The 22,875-nt window shown below is 40.2% G+C and overlaps 2 protein-coding genes across 2 annotated transcripts in view; one reads left to right on the top strand and one right to left on the bottom strand.

The window, feature by feature from the left end:
* The window catches only part of vwde (von Willebrand factor D and EGF domains), a 94,592-nt gene extending 89,123 nt beyond the window's left edge, over window positions 1–5,469 (top strand). The window contains 1 exon segment of the mRNA XM_062062698.1: window positions 5,173–5,469. Coding sequence (XP_061918682.1) covers window positions 5,173–5,187 — 15 coding nt within the window. The 3' untranslated portion in view covers window positions 5,188–5,469.
* Window positions 5,470–5,483: 14 nt separating this feature from the next.
* Window positions 5,484–22,643, bottom strand: seraf (Schwann cell-specific EGF-like repeat autocrine factor). Its single transcript, XM_062062702.1, has 5 exons — window positions 22,322–22,643; window positions 16,136–16,231; window positions 12,829–12,933; window positions 7,916–8,011; window positions 5,484–5,732 (listed from the first exon to the last, which is right to left on the bottom strand). The coding sequence occupies exons 1-5, from the start codon at window positions 22,536–22,538 to the stop codon at window positions 5,620–5,622; spliced, it is 627 nt and encodes a 208-aa protein (XP_061918686.1). The 5' UTR covers window positions 22,539–22,643; the 3' UTR covers window positions 5,484–5,619.
* Between the last annotated feature and the right edge of the window lie 232 nt (window positions 22,644–22,875).

Genomic DNA, 22,875 nt, shown 5'->3' with positions numbered 1-22,875 from the left:
GCATCACAACAAAATTAGGCATAATATTGTGTTAATTCCACGACTGTATATATCGGTATCGGTTGATATCGGAATATGTAATTAAGAGTTGGACAATATCGGAATATCGGATATCGGCAAAAAAGCCATTATCGGACATCTCTTATTAGTGTTCCTAGAAAAAAAGGGACCCAAACACACATACTGTACAGCAGATGTTGACCGCTAAATGTGTAAATATAATTTGTACACACATACACATTGGCCCCCCAGACACATTGTTTTCTCTCAGAAATTCTGAGTCAAAATATTTGCCCAGCTCTGTTCTACTATCTAGGTGAAAGGTATTATTTAAAATCTAGTATTAACTTTCACCAACTCAGAGGGGATGCTCAGTATGTCAATATAGAAGCATGAGTTAGTTAGCTCTTTGTGATCACAACGCTGCTAAAAGTACCGTAATTTCTGGACTATAAGCCGCACCTGACTATAAGCCGCACCAGCTAAATTTAGGGGAAAATACAGATTGATCCACATATAAGCCACACCCGACTATAAGCCGCAGGGTTTTGATCTGTAATTACCGTAGTATATAGGGGTTCCTGCTACCACGGAGGGGATTGTCGGGACAGAGATGACTGTTTGGGAACGCAAAGCGTCCCATTTATTAACAATAAATCTTTCAATCATTCAATCAAACTTTCACATCTTTGACATGGCGAACAGCATTCGTGCAGAGTACAAATAATACAAGGGCAGCTGTGGCTACGAAAGTAGCTTACCACCACCAGGTGTGAATGAATGACGGGTTTTTAACCATGTAAAAGCGACTTTGGGTACTTAGAAAAAGCGCTATATAAATCCCAGGTATTATTATTATTAAAGTAATACAAAGTGCTCGCCTGTACGTTATCAAAATAACCAGCCTACCGGTATATGAAAAGTCAGTCTTTAATCATTGTGTCATCGTCTTCCTCCTGCGTACTAAAACCACCGAAATCCTCTTCGTCGGTGTCGGAGAAGAACAGGCCGTAAATAAGCCGCACCCTTGTATAAGCCGCAGGGACCAGAACGAGGGGAAAAAGTAGCGGCTTATAGTCCGGAAATTACGGTAGTTCCTTGGCATGAGCTCTTATTGAAAAAACATTGCTAATACTTGGTTAATAATTAAGTCACAACATGTACATGGAGTATTGTCGGCGGTTTTTACATGTTTTTTAAAGGGCTTAATAGGCGCAATTGCTTGTATTCCGTCACGTAGCTTCTTCCTGGAAGTGGAAAAACAGTGGTGGTCAACCAAGCCAAGATGGCTGTTGTACAGCAAGCAGCGCGTGAACTGTCTGAGTGCAAAAGAGGCTTAAATCTTCCTGCAAAAAGCAGGTACGCGCAAAAAATCTAACTATGCAATGGAATACACTACCGTTCAAAGGTTTGGGGTCACCCAAACAATTTTGTGAAATAGCCTTCATTTCTAAGAACAAGAATAGACTGTCGAGTTTCAGATGAAAGTTCTCTTTTTCTGGCCATTTTGAGCGTTTAATTGACCCCACAAATGTGATGCTCCAGAAACTCAATCTGCTCAAAGGAAGGTCAGTTTTGTAGCTTCTGTAACGAGCTAAACTGTTTTCAGATGTGTGAACATGATTGCACAAGGGTTTTCTAATCATCAATTAGCCTTCTGAGCCAATGAGCAAACACATTGTACCATTAGAACACTGGAGTGATAGTTGCTGGAAATGGGCCTCTATACACCTATGTAGATATTGCACCAAAAACCAGACATTTGCAGCTAGAATAGTCATTTACCACATTAGCAATGTATAGAGTGTATTTCTTTAAAGTTAAGGCTATTTTAAAGTTATCTTCATTGAAAAGTACAGTGCTTTTCCTTCAAAAATAAGGACATTTCAATGTGACCCCAAACTTTTGAACGGTAGTGTAGATCACTGTACTTTATCAAAAAAAGATTTGTCGAGTGATATTAAGGATTATATGTCGGCCGCGTTCCCAGACATGTCGAACTATTTTGTGCTCCAGATGTCATGCTACTTGACAAAACAGATTGAAACTTGGAAAATCATGTTCTTTGTGTTTGGCTGGGTCAAGGAAATTGGTATCAAGACTCTCTCGGATAAATGTGCATCGTTTTTGCTCGGGTAAGGCTGTTTTTCATTATTTAACTTTGCCGCCATGTTGTTGCTGCTGTACACACCGTTTGAGTACGCTAGTTTCCCCCCAACTTTATCAAAATATAATTATAGATGTCAACATTGAGTATGTGCTGAAAGATTCATTTATGATTGCTGGCTTTGATAAAAACTTAACTCTTTTAGGTTTTGCTCACATTTGCTTTCTTTTAGTTAGACTCAGAGAGTTGGGGCTTTTTGAAACACTTGCAGCAAAAATATGTTTTAAGAAATGAAAATAATACCGAGATGATACTTAAATGGGAAATACTAAACGTTAAAAGTATATCAAACTAACCTTTAACGCAGTAATAACTGCAAACTGGAACATGTTTTGACTCTGCTACCTTTGGACTGGAGTGCATGCTATTTATTTTGTCGTCGTTTTGTAAAATCTTGCAGTCTTCAGCCATTCTTGATTATTTCGAGGGACTCTGAAGAAACGTTTATCCTTTTCGTGAACAGTTTGTACAGCCGAAAACAACGCACGCATAGGGCATTTTTTCTTTGAGAAAGGCTAAATGGTGCCAAGTAGGGATGTTCGATAATGGTTTTTTTTCCGATATCCGATATTGTCCAACTCTTAATTACCGATACCGATATATACAGTCGTGGAATTAACACATTATTATGCCTAATTTTGTTGTGATGCCCCGCTGGATGCATTAAACAATGTAACAAAGTTTTCCAAAATAAATCAACTCAAGTTATGGAAAAAAATGCCAACATGGCACTGCCATATTTATTATTGAAGTTCACAAAGTGCATTGTTTTTTTTAACATGCCTCAAAACAACAGCTTGGAAATTGGGACATGCTCTCCCTGAGAGAGCATGAGGAGGTTGAGGTGGGCGGGGTTGAGGTGCAGGGGGGTGGGTGGGGGGTTGGGGGGGGGGGGGTAGCGGGGGTGTGTGTATTGTAGCGTCCCGGAAGAATTAGTGCTGAAAGGGGTTCTGGGTATTTGTTCTGTTGTGTTTATGTTGTGTTACAGTGCGGATGTTCTCCCGAAATGTGTTTGTCATTCTTGTTTGGTGTGGGTTCACAGTATGGTGCATATTTGTAACAGTGTTAAAGTTGTTTATACGGTCACCCTCAGTGTGACCTGTATGGCAATTGACCAAGTATGCCTTGCATTCACTTGTGTGTGTGAAAAGCCATAGATATTATGTGATTGGGCCGGCACGCAAAGACAGTGCCTTTAAGGTTTATTGGCGCTCTACTTCATCCTACGCCCGTGTACACAGCGGCGTTTTAAAAAGTAATACATTTTACTTATTGAAACCGATACCGATAATTTTTAAACCGATACCGATGTTTTCCGATATTACATTTTAAAGCATTTATCGGCCGATTATATCGGCAGTCCGATATTATCGGACATCTCTAGTGCCAATTACCCATTGGGAACAGATGCTGGCTTGACCACCACGCAAGTTTAATGAGCCGGACATGACATCATTTAAATCCAAGCAAGAGTGTACTCCCGTTAGCTGCATTGTTAGCCACCTAGTACTTGCCCTATTTAACGACTGAGAATGCATAAAATAAGAAAAACATGTGTTCTTGTCTTATATAAGGATTGTGAATGATAGGCAAACTTCCCCCCCAAAAAGTGCAGTTCCCCTTTAAGATAAAATGCCAAAAAAAGTGCTTGCAAGTAGGCGTGGGCGATAGTGGGAATTTTGGTTTCAGTCTGATACCAAGTGGATACAGGGCTGATATCACCGATACCTTGACTTGAATTGTCATAATGACAGAAAAATTGTGTGAATTTGCCTCAAGTTAGTTTATTACGACTAAGATAACACAGGTCAAATGTAATTGAATTAAAAATGTTTCATAACTGGGCAGCACGGTGGGACGCATGTGCCTCACAATACGAAGGTCCTGGGTTCGATCCCCGGGCTTGGGGTCTTTCTGTATGGAGTGTGCATGTTCTCCCCGTGACTGTGTGGGTTCCCTCCGGGTACTCCGGCTTCCTCCCACCTCCAAAGACATGCACCTGGGGATAGGTTGATTGGCCCTAGTGTGTGAATGTTGTCTGTCTATCTGTGTTGGCCCTGTGATGAGGTGGCGACTTGTCCAGGGTGTACCCCGCCTTCCGCCCGAATGCAGCTGACATAGGTTCCAGCACCCCCCGCGACCCCGAAAAGGGCCAAGCATTAGAAAATGGATGAATGGATGTTTCATAACTAAAAGCAACAATATAAACTAATGTATTATTATAAAATTAATTTTTTTTTAAAATTGCATCATATGTGAATATGAAAATGTCTACAAAACATAAATAAAGCAGATATTTGTGAAAAAAAAGTCTGTCGGTCGAGCACGGAGAGTGAGGGGGAAAAGTGAGCAGGAGAGAAAGAGAGGTGTCCTGTTTGCTCGCAGGCATCCTTGGGGAAATTGAAGTAATTTGTTGGACATAAAAACCAGAAACTGCAACAAATATAAATTCTATTACGTGAGTATCATTCCGATACCAATACAATAGATATTTTGATCGCCCCTACTTGCAAGACAGCCAGGAGGTGGCAGTAGAGCACATTAAAAACTGGTTCCCTGGTTAGACTTGAACCAACTTTATTTGAGGTCAATTTGTATTACTTTATTACAAAAACTATTTTTGTACACGGAATTTATGGAACTGAATTCATTGCGTTTGAATTTTGTGAACTGTCTTAAGTTTTGAAGCTACAAATATTTCTGTACTGAATTGATTTTTTTTTACGCCAAATTTCTTTTTACACTGAATTTTAAAACACACATTTTGATTCAGTTAAATTTGTTAGCATAATTTGGTGTAAAAGTGAATTCAGTGCAAATAAAGCTTTTGTAATAAAGACACACTATAACCTTCATACAATTAAAAATCATGAATCTTCACTGGACAAGGCAAGATAATGTGTAAAGACAAATTACAAGTTACTACAAAACTAAAGACTTGATGGAACATGATTGCTTTGATGTGTACAGTTAATAATAATAATAATATGTTTGCCACTTTGCAGGGATCAAGGGTGTGACAGAAAATGAAGGAGAGAAGATGTGTAAGTGTGATCGTGTAAATATTTGGTACGAATGTCTCTACCAAGAGGAGACTTGATGTATTGCACTTGTCTTTTTGTGGTCACTACCTCAATGTAACACGACAATAGTAAACACATTTAGTTTGTTGCAATTTTAGCCTTAAAAATAGTATTTTTCTTCCTAATACATACATGCTATCGCTCAGACTTGTTTGTGCTTTTAAAAGTGAGACTTTTTCAAGCAAAAACGAAATAAACTGGACTATTTCTATGATTTTATTTTGGTATGATGGGATATTTCACATGGTTCCGTGACACACGTTACATACACAGAAACACGAAGCAGGGCTTCGACAATGATTACAAGTCAATAAATGGACTAATCTACATTGACCTCCTGTGCCGAGGACCCTCAGTGACCCTTGACACTTAGTGGCGTCTCTTCCTCTCCTCGCAGCGAGGGCCCAAGTAGGGGGGGCGGCAGCGGCACTTGTCAGGTGAGATACACTTCCCTCCGTTCATGCACGGCACCGTGCACTCAGCTGCCAGCAACAACAACACACAACGTTGTTTATTAGCTTAAACAGGACGCTCATAAATCTTTTCCTTTTTTTTGGTCACACCTGGAAAAACACTCACTGGATGCTTCATTTGTTTGGTTTCTGCATGTACCAACAAATCTATTTTAATGCAACTTAAAACAACTGCAGACCTTATTATACATACAGACAAAAGCAAACATTTGTCCGTATAGTCAAAATGTAAGCATTTGACAATATTTAATGTTGAATAGTTTAAATTAAGCACACCTGCAGTGTTTCCCACACATTCATTTATTTGTGGCGGCCCGCCACGAAAGAATTACGTCCGCCACAAATAAAATAAAATAAAATATATATATTTTTTTTGTCCTGTCCAGCTTCTCAGGCAAATCATATAGTTGATGTAGATGCCCACATAGGCTGTTCAGATTTACTTTACAAAAGAGAAGTGTAGGATACTTCTCTTGTTGCCTTATTTGTATTTGACCACTACTGTTTTCTGTTTATTTGTTACTGACACCTCTGCCTCTGTTTCACTTTATGTTGCTGGTAAATAATATAGTTGTAGTAGTAGGCTAAAGTTACATTATTTAGTATGCACTAATTAAAGGGGCAGAGCTTTAAGAGACATTTTAGCTTTTATATTTTATAAGATATATTTTTTGTAAGAACCACAATTAATAAATATATTTCAGTGAATAACTTATTGTTCAAATCTGTATATAAATATGTACATAAAGTGTTGTAATTATATTGTAAAATGGATGGATGGATGGATGGATGGACATTTAAAACAAAACTGTTATTATTAATTAGTAAGTATACATTTTTTGAGCGTTTTTAGAGAAAATCATATCATTGTAGTAAATTATGCAAATTACTCGATGATGTCATGGTGACCACGCCCATAGCCACGCCCCCACCGCCACAGGTATCTTGGCAGTTTATGGGAAACACTGCACCTGTAATAACTAATAGTGCAAGTAACTATTCCAAACGCAATTAACATTTTCATTAACTGTAACTTAATTATCCCGAATAGGTAAACAAACTTCAAAATAAAATGGACTCAGTTTTTGTTAGTAAAAACTGCACATCAATAAATATTTAACATCTTGAAGTGCAGTTTTTTTCCCCCAGCTGGAAAAAACTGGGTCGGGTGGTTTGTTTTGTTGTATTTTTGTTGCCAACCGCAATTATATGAAGTTTTTGTGGTCGCTGGCATTTTCGCAATTGAACCAACTTTGTGAATTTCTTATAAATGTTTTTATGATCACTAATTGTGAAAGGATTCAACCATTCATGCTCGTTCGCTCCAAAAATAAGCAAATTTTTTCGAGCTAAAAAAACATCTCATTCACATTAAGTTGATCATTTACAACTAAATTAGTACCTTAGGATGCAAGTTTGTTTTTATGACTCCTTCTGGTTGCATAGAGAAGGCCTAAAAACATATTTTTTAAATTGTAATTAAAAAAAAAAATAATAATAATTACGTTGACGTTTGAAAATTATGAACTGATTTAGAATCGGGATGAATAAGAATTGCGATTCGGATATGAATACATTTTTCGTGCACCCCTATTTAGTGTCTACTTAAGTCAGTGTGGTATAAAACAAGTAAAACATCATTACATTATTTTTATTGAAATCCTATGCTTTTTGAGGTTATAAAACATTGATAACAAATTAATAAAATCCTAAATTGATTACATTTTCTGTAAAAAAAAAAAAGCCTCAAAGCCGTTTTGCTGCAACTTCCTGAAATCCATGCGTTTTAGGCCTTAATCACTAAAAAAACCCCTGCAAAATCCTGAAGGGACCGACCATTACGCTCTATAAAATTGTTTATTAATTCAGATTGACATTATTTCTTATGGGAAACAACTTTTTGGAACAAATTGGAAGGAAAACCAAAGTACCATTGAGTCTACAAGCATGATCTCAGATTGCTAGCTAGAGGTCCTGGCAGCCTGCGGCAAAGGTTGACCGCATACAAGCCACTTCAGAGGGAAGTGGGGGTGGGGCCACAGGAAACGGAAGTACGGTCGTAGCGTTAGCTTGACTTTCAGACCATCTGTTCTATCGACAATATCATTCATTAGCGGCGATTCAGTATGCGAGGCATTTTTAGAGTTTTAAAAATAGACAAAAGTGCGCTTCCGTTAACGTTTTGAACTCACCGACGTGGCAGGCGCCACCCAGCCAGCCTTCAGGACAGCTGCAGATTCCAGGAGCCACACAGAGACCCCCGTTCCTGCAGCCTTGGGGACAAATGGCTGTAGGGGGACAGAGCACACCGAAGCATTAGAAACATTAACAAGCGTATTATTAGTTATTTTTCTTTTTCTCTGTGAAGACCAAAAAAGCAATTAGTTTGGCTGTAGGAATGTAACAATATGAAAATTTCATATCACGGTTATTTTGACCGAAATTATAGTTATTTGTTATACGAGTGCACGGCCTGTAGCTTCAAAGTGCACAAGCGTGTTTATGCGAGTTTAGATTCATGTTAGCCTTTAAGCTAGGTAGCGTTTAGCGCGCTAGCCATTGATATAACTCGACACATCACGACCCTTTGAGCTGCATGTCGAAATGTGTAGAGACACAGTGCCAAGGTATTCCATTGTTGGTGACGGCACAGAAATGAAGACACACATCCAGCTGCATCTGTGAATCTTTGGGCACCCCATGACTCGAGTCGATTCTTGGGGGTAACGATTCCATTCAGAATCAATTCTGGATTCAGAACAATTCTCGATTTCAAATCAATACTTTTTTTTTTTTTATAACATTGGGTGCCAGTTCTATGATTAACTACATAAAATAGATCAACAGTTGTGATACATTTCTATATTACTTAAAAGAAAACTGTTTTTGTTTAGTAAAATTCTACCCAAACATTTAATAAAGTCAAACACAAATAAGGCAACAAGAGAAGTATCCAACACTTGTCTTTTCTAAAGTAAATCTGTACAGCAGATATGGTCATCTACATCAACAATATGATTTATTGTGAGTAGCTGGACAGGACAGATACTTTTAAAATATATATATTTTATTTAATTTTAATCAATTGAGAATAGTTACAAATAAGAATTGCGATTAATTCGAAAATCTATTCTTTTTTGACACCACTACTGCATACGGTTGTAAAATACACTGTACGGTTGAAACAAAGACATCAATAGTACCGTATTTTCCGGACTATAAGGCGCATTAAAATCCTTTTCTTTTTCTCAAAACTCGACAGTGCGCCTTATAACGCGGTGCGCCTAATGTACGGAATAATTCTGGTTTTGCTAACCGACCTCAAAGCAATTTTATTTGGTACATGGTGTAATGATAAGTGTGACCAGTAGATGGCAGTCACACAAGAAATATGTGTAGATTGCACTATGATGGCAATATGACTCAAGTAAACAACACCAACATTTTATATGTTCCATTGAAAATATAGAACATTGCACACGCCGCTCAAAAATCCATCAAAATGTTTTAGTACGACTTTGGTAAGCTATGAAGCCACATTGCTTGATGTGCTTCAACATAGGAGTATTATTATGGTGTGTGTATAAAGTAAGACATATTATCTGCCGTTTTGTTTCACAATATTATGTAAAACCAACTTTTCTTACCTTCTGGTACCTGCTGATGTGTATTTGGGATCTGCATAAATCCTGAAAAATTGCGCCTGTCCGCCTTTGTCGTAGTCGATAAGCTTCTTCTTTTTCGCTATCTTCTTGTTATGTGACATTCATCCTCCGCTGTTGCCATTTCTAATATAAAGTATTGTAAAGTTCTTACTTATATCTAGGGATGATACTCGAAACCGGTTTTCCCGGTTGTTCGATAAGAAAAGAACCGAGTCCTCGGACTCGAATCCCTTTTTGAGAACCGGTACCCGTTATCGAGACCACTATAGTAAAGAAAAAGAGTTGGTTCTTTATTTGAATCCCTCGGAACGAATCCCGTCCCGACCAGAAATGCTCCGTGTGACATCACAATAAATCAGTCACGTAGCTCAGTCATTAGGCGCAGATAGCGAAAGCAGGAAAAAAATGGACGGGAAAAAGCGCTCCAATGTGTAATAAAGTTCAAAACAAAAGGTATAATCCAATGAATAACTTTACTGAGAGATTTGAGCAAACACATGAAGAACACTTTTGCGACCAACCGGAAACATAGCAACCAGGCTAGCAACGCACCTACTTTCCGGCAGCTGTCGCAACATTCTTAAAGCAACCGCAGCACATACATATATATACAACATCTCCCTTTTTTAACTTTTGTTTTTCTTTCCTTGTAAACAAAACAAAATCACACTGTATATATGTTGTCTGTCTAATTATAAATAATGCAGACGAGGCGTGTTGGCTGAGTTCTTGACGTTTACTTTCACAGCGTGCTCATTCTTAGCTGCCGGGTGACGATATGCAACACTTTTCGGGGCTACCGCGCATGCTCGTCACTCCCGTTGCATGCTGGGTAGTGTAGTTGTTATATTCCTTAGCTCAGACCTGGGCATTCTGCGGCCCGCGGGCCGCATCCGGCCCTTTGTGCGTCCCTGTCTGGCCCGCGTGAGGCCAATTATAAATTACAAAATAAATTTTAAAAAGTATCTATGTCGAGTGTGCAATACAACGGTGCTGCTTTTGTTTTGAAAATCGTTATTTGTATTACTTCCGTGTGGACGTATGCGTGTGCGTGATTGTGAGTGAATGTGAACAGCTGCAATCATTAATTACAAAATAAAGTTGAAAAAACATCTATGTCGTGCGCGCAATACAACTGTGCTGCTTTTATTTTGAAAATTATTATTTATGGGCGTGTGTCAGTGTGTAACCTGCGAGTGAAGGTGCACATGCAGCGACAAGTGATGCACGGTTTACACCCGAGACGCTAAAAAGAGAAAAGTTGATGAAGAATGGCGTGTTTCCAACAAGACAAGGACTGCCATGCAACGTTCCCTCTAAGGTGCGTGCCTGCGCAATTGCGCACTGCTCAAGCGTCTGCTGCGCGCAGCAAATATATGCCGCGCACCAAATCAAATCCCATCTGAATTCTAAACAAAATAAACATATTTATTCTATGTAATTTTGCAATGCAACTTTGAGTGACAGTGACAACAAGCGGCCCTAACGGTGTTCGTCAACACCGTTCAATTGAACACCGTTCAATTATTGTAACGTCTATCGAGATGCTTCGAGGCCAGGAATTATATCGATCACTTTATTGAGCAAAACTGTTTATATTCGGCCATAACCACACCAAAAACATGAGTAAAACACTTCTATCTCGAAAAACTAGTCATTTTCTGCCGTACAAACCAGGCCAAGACCAACTTGTCATCTGTCACCAACACGCATAGCACTAAACCACTGGTGCGTTTATGGCCACACAAAAAGTCGGACAACTCAAACATCACACAAAGTTACACTATGACTCCTCAGTCATACGTGTGCTTATTTTACTGTCATTTATTATTAATGTTAATTTATTTATATTAGTCATGGAATGCTGTTACATACACTATGTTGAAGTATTACTATTATTATTAATTATTATTATTATTTATCTTACGGTATATATCAAAAATAATATTGAGCAAAATTTAATTGAAATATTGTCGATGTGGCCCTCCAGCAGTGCTCGGGTTGCTCATGCGGCCCCCGGTAAAAATTAATTGCCCACCCCTGCCTTAGCTCATAACATCTTTCCCCCTATAAAGAAATAATGTTAACTCAATAAAGTGTATTTCTTTTTTTAGCTTTAACTTTTCATTTTTTAGCATTGTAACCACATTTGCAAATAACTTTTCTCTTCATAGAATTTTCTTTCAATAAAGAAATAAAGTGCAAAAATGTCAAAGCATCATAACAAACAGTTATGTCAAATAGAAGCAGAAGTGCACTTTTTGGAGACCTGTATTATTTTCAGTTTTGTGCCCAAGGGACTGATTTTATTTAACACTATATTATTATTTATACACCTATAGTGATCACAGAGACAGGTTGTTTTTGTGCTACTGTATATATTTGTTTTTCTGAAAAATCCCACTTAATATCCTTTGGGTAACAACAGTCAATATTTATTTATTTTATTTTATTTTTTGGGGGGGGGTAACAGTCAATATTTATTTATTTATTACATTAAATTATTTTCTTATATAATAAAAGTGAGCTTTTGTTAAACCAAATATTGTGTGTTTTTTTCCATATACAACAACCTATCTGGACTCGATAAGAGAATCGATAAGGAATCGGTTCGATAAGAGGATTCGATAATAGGCTCGAACTCGATAATTTCTTATCAAACATCATCCCTACTTATATCTGTCAGTAAACTCGCCATGAAAGCGCTAAAACATACCGGTGTAGTGAGTTCACATTATTCACCTAAGGAACTTTAGTTATTAGAGTTCAGGCCGGACGGTTTTTCACGGGACACATTTCATGTGTTGTTGTTTCCGGATGAGGAGATGCTGCTCCGTTATTGATTGGAGTAAAGTCTGAATGTCATTAAAACAGTCAGCTCCATCTTTTGACACTTCTTCCACTCCCGTCCTTGCATGCTACAACAAAGATGACGGGGAGAAGACGCTGCCGAGGGTGAGGCCACGTAAATAAGACCGCCCACAAAACGGCGAATTCAGAAGAGACTGTCAGAAAGCGACTTGAAGATGATCTGTAAAACATAATCTATGCAACATTTTGACCAAAGAACCACCATTACATGTTATGTGGACCACAAGGACGTGTTTTACATTTAGAAAAATGTATAATAATATGACTCCTTTAATTAATGCGCCCTATAATCCATATATATATATGAAAAAAGATCAAAAATAGACCATTCATCGGCAGTGCGCCTTATAATCCGGTGCGCCCTATGGTCCGGAAAATACGGAAATCCGTCATAGTTTGGGATTTTTTCTTTTTTTATTACAATAAAATATAATGTGTATTAGTAGCACATGTACTTTTTACGTTGACAAAGTAAACCGCATGGAAATCAGTTGGGAAATGAGCAATTTATGATTTATATATAACGAAAGTATTGGCCTCCCCCCACTTAGACAGGGCCGTAAACGAACCCTCTTGGCATTTGGAGCCCGTCCAGCTGAAAGGACAGATGCACTTGGCCACTCCGTTGACGGCGTTGCATTCGCCTCCGTTCCAACATCCGCCGTCACACGTCACTGAACGAAAACACAGGAAAAAAAGAGCGTTCAACATTTCTCATCAACCAGCAAAGATATGGCATTTTTAGAATACTACATAATAATTCAAACGGTGGTACCTCAGGTTTTCATAGGAGTCCAATTTTGAGAAAAATTTAAAAAAGAAACTTGTCGGTTTGCCCGCAGAATAATCCGCCGTGGGGCCAAAGTAAGTTGCGAGTGCCAGCACTTTGATAAAGAAAGTGAGAAACACTATTGAAGTCAAGAAAGAACTACTACACTGCAAAAACTGAAATCTAAGTAAGATTGAATATCTCAAATAAGAGTGATATTTGCTTATTTTCTGTCTGATAAGATAATTCTTCTCACTAAGCAGATTTTATGTTAGTGTTTTACTTGTTTTAAGGGTTTTGGTCCTAAATTATCTCAGTAAGATAGTACAGCTTGTTGCTGAGATTTTATGACCTATATTGAGTAAAACATGCTTGAAACTAGAATATCAACTGTTGCAAAACTGTGTCATCAACACTCACAAGTATAGAACTACTTTTTTAAAGTAATAATTTCTTATTTCAAGCATGAAATAAGAAATCATGACTTTGACACAAGTTTGTGTCATAATTAAAACGGATGACAGCCAAATGGGCTTTGCTGTTTTATTTTCAATGAAACAATAGAACGTACGTACTCATATAGTAGTACAGTTGGCACAGTACAGCAAACTGACAGTTAATATTTAAACATTTAACATGTGACATTTCAAACTATTTTGAACAGAAATAGTTCATGCACATTCAGATGAATTCTTCAAAATTACAATTAAAAATGTTTTGGCCGGGGGCCGGGCTGTATATATGCGCACTAATTGACTGAAAGAGCACGCACTTGGCGCGATGATGTCATGTTATCGATAGAAAAATGCATTTTTAGACAATATGATTTGCCTGAGCGGCTAGTAGACCCCGAGAGTAACAAGCGGTTGCCTTGTTGCCTTTCCATTAAGAACAATAAACTAGTTTTTAGTATAAGTTTGCTGGTTTCAAGAAATGTAATGCCAAGCGCATATCATTATGTCAAGATAATGGCACTAGCATTTATTTAATTTAAGAATACTTTTCAACATATTGAGCAAAAAGCTCTCTTTTTTTCTACCAAGAAAAGTGCACTTGTTATTAGTGAGAATATACTTATTTTAAGGTATTTTTGGGTTCATTGAAGTTAGCTAATTTTACTTGTTTTGGAAAGTCTTGACAAGCCAAATTTTCTTGTTCTATTGGCAGATAATTTTGCTTAGTTCAAATAAAATACCCCTAACTTTTGTATTTTTTTTTTCCTTCTTTTTGAACACTGACTTTTTGCAGTGTACAAAAAAGGTACCTCTCCGCTCCAGACAGCCAACAAGAGTCTTTAATAAAAGGAAAAGTGATGTTAAATGTTAATTCATTTATCTAATCTATACTTTATATATATTTCACGTTGATTTCTGCACGTGACACTAACATTCTCTATAATGTTTTTTGATCATTTGTTTTTCTTTCCTAAATGCATTAGTCATCCCACGTCACATATTGCATCCTCATTACATCGCATATATATATGTATATATATATATATATACACAGTATACACCTTCTTTTTTTCTTTTTTTCAGCATAGTCTACACATTAAAGTGTTAAAGTAAGTCTTATTAATGTCTCATGTATGTCAGTGCCATATTTGTCTTATGTTCTACTATGTTGTGGCGTATGATAAAGATAACTTCGGTTCCCGGGCTAAGGGTGAACAATACTAACAGCACAGCGGCTAATCTTAGCACTAGCTACACTGCGACAATCAAGTTGACCAACTTTTTGATACACTTCATCCTCAACTCCACACCGGTGAAACTTTGGCACGAGCGTGTTGGAATGACAACGCGGCCCAGTTTTACTTTGGAGGACTGAACCAGGATGTGCTGAAGTATTTTCACGTAGTGACCGTGTTGTAGTGGCCGGGTGACTGCCATAGTGAGGAAGCTTGGAGGGTCTTGGTGTACAGTAATCTACAGTACAACATACTCCAAGCTAATAAACGTGTATAAAGGTGACTGCGTGGGTTAGGTCTGGGCGATTAAACAATATCAATACACATCGCGATTAACACATAATCAACATCAATAAAAATTGCATTCGATTTATGTATTTTTTTCTTCATCAAAAGAAATAGGAAGTAGCGAAGCAATGTTTGTTGCATGGATATAGGCACTATCAAGTTTGGTTGCGCCGTCTTGTCTCGTGGTTGATTCTCTGCATGGAGAGAGAAGTGGAAAAAAATGAGTGCTGCAGAGAGCGAAGAAATTGTCGATAAAACAGAAAAGTTTTTGGGGGAATTTTTTTAAGTTAGACCAAGGCGCTCGTAATCAGTAGTACTGTAATAATACCACACCGCCTTACCCTTTAGAGCACAGCCGGCAGTAAACCTGCGGAAAATAGTTCTCCTCGTGTTTCTCTGTTTACATTTTTAACTTTGCGCAATTGTGTTACACTGTATTAGCATTTCTTACATATTCATTATTTTAACCTCTTCATTTAATTTAATCTTAATGTGATTTTAGATTTTTGTTTACATCGATTGTTTTCCATGTTTGTGTTGACATTCTCTTTCTTTTCTGCCTTGAAAGCTAACAGGATTAGAATAAGACGGAAGTTTACATTTCAAATAAAAATATTTACAGTTGATATATTTTCCTCCCGGTCCTTATTTTCCATAGGACATAAAAAATATCGACAATTATCCATATCGACCGATACAAAACACTGATACAGTTTTCAACCGTATTGCCCAGCCCTAATATGGGTGTTATTTCATGTTTAGATGGCTCTAACTATGTTCTAAAATATGTTTAGAAGGTCATAAATATTTGTTATGCTCATTATATATTAATAATAATCCTACTTTGTGAAAATGTGTTTATTCACGGTAATGCCTGGAACCATATAGCTGCGATAAACGTGGGACGGCTGGAATTGTATTTACATTACTTGTTATGGGAAAAATTGCTTCTGACCTTTTGGATTGTATTACTTTTGAAAGCCGAGATACAGCTGTATTTAGCATTGATATATATATATATAATGTAAACAAAATATCAGATTCTTAGAGATTGTTTGCACAGTAGTCTGGCGTGCCTACTGTACATGTTCTTACAGTATTCTTTTTCACTAAGATCTACTTTGTTTACCTTTGTGACAGTACCTCCCTCCGAACCCTGGAGGACAGCGGCATTTTCCAGGACGAAGACACACGCCTCCGTTCTTACATTTGGGATAGCAGTTGGCTGCACACACACACACACACACACACACACACACACACACACACACACACACACACACACACACACACACACACACACACACGTACGTAAGAACACATGTTTTAGACATCACAATTTAAGGCAGGGTGTCAACTTTGTTTTCCTTGAGGGCCACATGGCAGTTATTACTGCCCTCAGAGGGCCACATTTAACAGTGAATAATATATAGGCATAAATAATAATTATATTTTTTACTTACACTGTTAAAAAAAATCTGTAAATTTTACATTTTATAAATAAAAATGTAAATACAATACCACTGTTTGTACTGTAAAATCTATGGTGTATTACTGTAAATGGAAAAACGATACCACAGTTTGTTTTTTTATTTACGGTAGAATTTTTGCGAATAAGCTACCAGTTGTTTTTTTTAACCGTAAAAAAAAAACATTTTTACATTGCACAATTTGATGAATACTTGCTTAAGAATCATGAGCCCAGGCGATATTTAAGTACTTATTTTGATTTTAACAGGAAAAATGTTTGGAATGTAACATTAAATCAGGTTTCAAAGATATAAATATGCTTGCAATACATGTATGTTTTCCTGTCAAAATGGAAAGGTGAATACATTTAGGAAGAAAAGACGCGCTTTCATTCCAGGTTTTTGTGGGCCGTATAAAATGAAGCATGAAATGAAGCATGAAATGTAGGACTTTTTTTTTTTTTTACAATTTTTGTATTTTTTTTTTAGATATTTTGGGGTAAGGGCAAACAATAGGTCTGTTTTCTCAGTACCTGTATTATGATTTCCCTATCAAATGAATAAATAAATATTATTTTAAAAAAAAGAAAAGGCGCATATTTATTCCAGGTTTTTGCGGGCCATCTAAAATGATGGCCTTGAGTTTGACACTTGTGCTTTAAGGTCTTTCAGACTTGCGTGCCAAAAATCTCCTTTAAGGACAATTTTTAGTGCAAAACAACACCGACTAACTTTATTTAAAATATCCTTCATTTTAATCTACAACTACTTAATATTTTATCACACTTTTTTTTCCCATACTGTTTGAAATTGTGCATTTTGTTTTGTGTTGAATGGTTTCCAATGATGAACTAAATAAGGATGACCTTAAATCAGGTGTTTCAAACTCAATTTAGATCAGGGGCCACATGGAGAAAAATCTACACTCCCAAGTGGTAAAACCACGGCACGATAACTTAAAAATAAAGACAACTTCAGATTGTTTTCTTTGTTTAAAATTAGAACAAGCACATTCTGAAAATGTACAAATCATAATGTTGTTGTTTTTTTTTTACACTTACATGTTGCGGTTAATATTATTCCAACTTCATTTGTCGTTATTTATACTTTCTGAATACATTATGTGATTATGTTCATCGGTCAACTCATTGGTGTTCATTTTCAATCTATCGAGATAAATTAAATAATATCAAAATCAATATTTATGTAGTTTGATCATTTTCCTCGACTGGTGCACTAACATCATGTGGTTTATTTTTTTACATATGTAGTAGGGGTGTGGGAAAAAATCGATTCGGATTCAAATCGCGATTCTAACATTGTGCGATTCAGAATCAATTCTCATTTTTTTTAAATCGATTGTATTTCATAGAGGTCGGGTGCAATGTGAGCTGGGCGGAAGCCGAAGGCAGGGCACTTGGCGGTCCGATCCTCGGCTACAGAAGCTAGCTCTTGGGACGTGGAACGTCACCTCGCTGGGGGGGAAGGAGCCTGAGCTAGTGCGCGAGGTGGAGAAGTTCCGGCTAGATATAGTCGGACTCACTTCGACGCACAGCAAGGGCTCCGGAACCAGTTCTCTCGAGAGGGGATGGACTCTCTTCCACTCTGGCGTTGCCGGTAGTGAGAGGCGACGGGCTGGGGTGGCAATTCTTGTTGCCCCCCGGCTCAGAACCTGCATGTTGGAGTTCAACCCGGTGGACGAGAGGGTAGCTTCCCTCCGCCTTCGGGTGGGGGGACGGGTCCTGACTGTTGTTTGCGCTTACGCGCCAAACAGCAGCTCAGAGTACCCACCCTTTTTGGATTCACTCGAGGGAGTACTTGAGGGTGCTCCCCCAGGTGATTCCCTCGTTCTACTGGGGGACTTCAACGCTCATATTGGCAACGACAGTGAAACCTGGAGAGGCGTGATTGGTAAGAATGGCCGCCCGGATCTGAACCCGAGTGGTGTTTTGTTATTGGACTTTTGTGCCCGTCACGGATTGTCCATAACGAACACCATGTTCAAGCATAAGGGTGTCCATATGTGCACTTGGCACCAGGACACCCTGGGCCGCAGTTCCATGATCGACTTTGTAGTTGTGTCATCGGATTTGCGGCCTCATGTTTTGGACACTCGGGTAAAGAGAGGGGAGGAGCTTTCTACCGATCACCACCTGGTGGTGAGTTGGCTGCGATGGTGGGGGAGGATGCCGGACAGACCTGGCAGGCCCAAACGCATCGTGAGGGTTTGCTGGGAACGTCTGGCAGAGTCTCCTGTTAGAGAGAGTTTCAATTCCCACCTCCGGAAGAACTTTGAACATGTCACGAGGGAGGTGCTGGACATTGAGTCCGAGTGGACCATGTTCCGCACCTCTATTGTCGAGGCGGCTGATTGGAGCTGTGGCCGCAAGGTAGTTGGTGCCTGTCGTGGCGGAAATCCTAGAACCCGTTGGTGGACACCGGCGGTGAGGGATGCCGTCAAGCTGAAGAAGGAGTCCTATCGGGTTCTTTTGGCTCATAGGACTCCTGAGGCAGCGGACAGGTACCGACAGGCCAAGCGGTGTGCGGCTTCAGCGGTCGCGGAGGCAAAAACTCGGACACGGGAGGAGTTCGGGGAAGCCATGGAAAATGACTTCCGGACGGCTTCGAAGCGATTCTGGACCACCTTCCGCCGCCTCAGGAAGGGGAAGCAGTGCACTATCAACACCGTGTATGGTGAGGATGGTGTTCTGCTGACCTCGACTGCGGATGTTGTGGATCGGTGGAGGGAATACTTCGAAGACATCCTCAATCCCACCAACACGTCTTCCTATGAGGAAGCAGTGCCTGGGGAATCTGTGGTGGGCTCTCTTATTTCTGGGGATGAAGTTGCTGAGGTAGTTAAAAATCTCCTCGGTGGCAAGGCCCCGGGGGTGGATGAGATCCGCCCGGAGTTCCTTAAGGCTCTGGATGTTGTGGGGCTGTCTTGGTTGACAAGACTCTGCAGCATCGCGTGGACATCGGGGGCGGTACCTCTGGATTGGCAGACCGGGGTGGTGGTTCCTCTCTTTAAGAAGGGGAACCAGAGGGTGTGTTCTAACTATCGTGGGATCACACTCCTCAGCCTTCCCGGTAAGGTCTATTCAGGTGTGCTGGAGAGGAGGCTACGCCGGATAGTCGAACCTCGGATTCAGGAGGAACAGTGTGGTTTTCGTCCTGGTCGTGGAACTGTGGACCAGCTCTATACTCTCGGCAGGGTCCTTGAGGGTGCATGGGAGTTTTGCCCAACCAGTCTACATGTGTTTTGTGGACTTGGAGAAGGCATTCGACCGTGTCCCTCGGGAAGTCCTGTAGGGAGTGCTCAGAGAGTATGGGGTATCGGACTGTCTGATTGTGGCAGTCCGCTCCCTGTATGATCAGTGTCAGAGCTTGGTCCGCATTGCCGGCAGTAAGTCGGACACGTTTCCAGTGAGGGTTGGGCTCCGCCAAGGCTGCCCTTTGTCACCGATTCTGTTCATAACTTTTATGGACAGAATTTCTAGGCGCAGTCAAGGCGTTGAGGGGATCCGGTTTGGTGGCTGCAGGATTAGGTCTCTGCTTTTTGCAGATGATGTGGTCCTGATGGCTTCATCTGGCCAGGATCTTCAGCTCTCACTGGATCGGTTCGCAGCTGAGTGTGAAGAGACTGGGATGAGAATCAGCAACTCCAAGTCCGAGTCCATGGTTCTCGCCCGGAAAAGGGTGGAGTGCCATCTCCGGGTTGGGAAGGAGATCTTGCCCCAAGTGGAGGAGTTCAAGTACCTCTGAGTCTTGTTCACGAGTGAGGGAAGAGTGGATCGTGAGATCGACAGGCGGATCGGTGCAGCGTCTTCAGTAATGTGGACGCTGTATCGGTCTGTTGTGGTGAAGAAGGAGTTGAGCCGCAAGGCAAAGCTCTCAATCTACCGGTCGATCTACGTTCCCATCCTCACCTATGGTCATGAGCTTTGGGTTATGACCGAAAGGACAAGATCACGGGTACAAGCGGCCGAAATGAGTTTCCTCCGCCGGGTGGCGGGTCTCTCCCTTAGAGATAGGGTGAGAAGCTCTGTCATACGGGAGGAGCTCAAAGTAAAGCCACTGCTCCTCCACATCGAGAAGAGCCAGATGAGGTGGTTCGGGCATCTAGTCAGGATGCCACCCGAACGCCTCCCTAGGGAGGTGTTTAGGGCACGTCCGACCGGTAAGAGGCCACGGGGAAGACCCAGGACACGTTGGGAAGACTATGTCTCCCGGCTGGCCTGGGAACGCCTCGGGATCCCCCGGGAAGAGCTGGACGAAGTGGCTGGGGAGAGGGAAGTCTGGGCTTCCCTGCTTAGGCTGCTGCCCCCGCGACCCGACCTCGGATAAGCGGAGGAAGATGGATAGATGGATGGATGTATTTCATTTATTTATTTTATGTAAATGTTTTTAATTTTTTATTAATCAATCCAACAAAACAATACACAGCAATACCATAACAATGCAATCCAATTCCAAAACCAAACCCGACCCAGCAACACTCAGAACTGCAATAAACAGAGCAATTGAGAGGAGACACAAACACGACACAGAACAAACCAAAAGTAGTGAAACAAAAATGAATATTATCAACAACAGTATCAATATTAGTTACAATTTCAACATAGCAGTGATTAAAAATCCCTCATTGACATTATCATTAGACATTTATAAAAATAAAAAAAAGAACAATAGTGTCACAGCGGCTTACACTTGCATCGCATCTCATAAGCTTGACAACACACTGTGTCCAATATTTTCACAAAGATAAAATAAGTCATATTTTTGGTTCATTTAATAGTTCAAACAAATTTACATTATTGCAATCAGTTGATAAAACATTGTCCTTTACAATTATAAAAGCTTTTTACAAAAGTCACTACTCTGCTCGCATGTCAGCAGACTGGGGTAGATCCTGCTGAAATCCTATGTAGTGAATGAATAGAGAATCGTTCTGAATCGGGAAAAAAATCGTTTTTGAATCAAGAATCATGTTGAATTGAAAAAAAAAATCGATTTTGAATCGAATCATGACCCCAAGAATCGATATTGAATCGAATCGTGGGACACCCAAAGATTCACAGCCCTAATATGTAGCATCATCTCCAAAGATACAAATAATTGCTGTTGCGACATCTAGTGGACACATTTAGAACAGCAGTTTCTTTCATTCCAAAATATCGGCTCATTTTTACACTCGTCCCGCAGTGCGGATAAAACCTGTTCACGGGCCTTACGTTTGACACCCCTGCCTTAAATTATCTTAGTTTTAAGATGAGCATCTCCATCATGTTTGATGCTACCAAGTGGTTAGAGTGTCCGCCCTGAGATCGGTAGGTTGTGAGTTCAAACCCAGGCCAAGTCATACCAAAAACTATAAAAATGGGACCCATTACCTCCCTGCTTGGCACTCAGCATCAAAGGTTGGAATTGGGGGTTAAATCACCAAAAAATATTCCCGGGCTCGGCACCGCTGCTGCCCACTGCTCCCCTCACCTCCCAGGGGGTGATCAAGGGAATGGGTCAAATGCAGAGGACAAATTTCACCACACCTAGTGTGTGTGTGACAATCTTAACATATTTGACATAAAAAAAAACAAATGCTCATTTCTGTGCGTTTTTTTTCCAATATTTGAATCAATCCAGTGTTGCATATTGTGTTCAAAAGTAACCTTTGTGTGAATATATTGCAATACAAACATCAGCAAGCTGTTTTGTTTACATGTATTTAACACTGCACTGTCTAATACTTGATTTCATTAGCAAAACGTGCTCAGTATGCATCACAATAGTCCTATAGTGCATGCACAGAACTACTAGGAATAAAGAGAATGCAGGAGTTTAGTCACCATACTGGCAGGAGTCTCCCTCGTATCCCGTGGCGCAGAGACAAGTATTGTTGCGGATGCAGACTCCTGCGTGGGCGCACCGGGGCTCGCAGGTCGCCTTCGGGTCGAAGACGAAGCCCTGCGCGACCCCGCGTGGTGCTTCCGAGCGAGCCCAGCACAGCGACACCGAGGCGGCCAGGAGGAGAGCCGCCCAGCTCAGAGACGCCGTGAAAGCCATGACCGACACAGTCCTCGTACCACAAGCAGACCTCCAGGAGGTGAGTGCGGGAAGGCGGGGGACGGTGTCGCCGGCGGGGAGGGTCGATGGTGGGGGTGGAGGCCGGGGGAGCAGGGGAACCGGAAAGAAGCGCGCTTAGACTCTATATCAGGGGTCACCAACGTGGTGCCCGCGGGCACCAGGTCGCCCGTAAGGACCAGATGAGTGGCCCGCGGGCCTGTTCTAAAAAAAAAAAAAAAAAAAATTTTTTATTTTTTTTTAAAATTAAATCTACATAGGAAAAACACAAGATACACTTTCAATCAGTGCATCAACCCAAACAACCTCCCCCATGCAC

Source organism: Entelurus aequoreus, linkage group LG11 (assembly GCF_033978785.1).
Source record: "Entelurus aequoreus isolate RoL-2023_Sb linkage group LG11, RoL_Eaeq_v1.1, whole genome shotgun sequence".
Lineage (NCBI taxonomy): Eukaryota > Metazoa > Chordata > Actinopteri > Syngnathiformes > Syngnathidae > Entelurus > Entelurus aequoreus.
This window is presented reverse-complemented; position numbering and strand designations above follow the sequence as displayed.

Bases quoted from the DNA above. Each gene is read 5' to 3' on its own strand.
- seraf (XM_062062702.1), bottom strand. From the start codon at position 22,538: ATGGCTTTCACGGCGTCTCTGAGCTGGGCGGCTCTCCTCCTGGCCGCC. The intron at 16,232-22,321 runs GTGACTAAACTC...GTGTGTGTGCAG, and splicing joins GGGAGACTCCTGCCAGTATG to CCAACTGCTATCCCAAATGT. The intron at 5,733-7,915 runs GTGAGTTCAAAA...TGTTGCTGGCAG, and splicing joins GGGTGGCGCCTGCCACGTCG to CTGAGTGCACGGTGCCGTGC.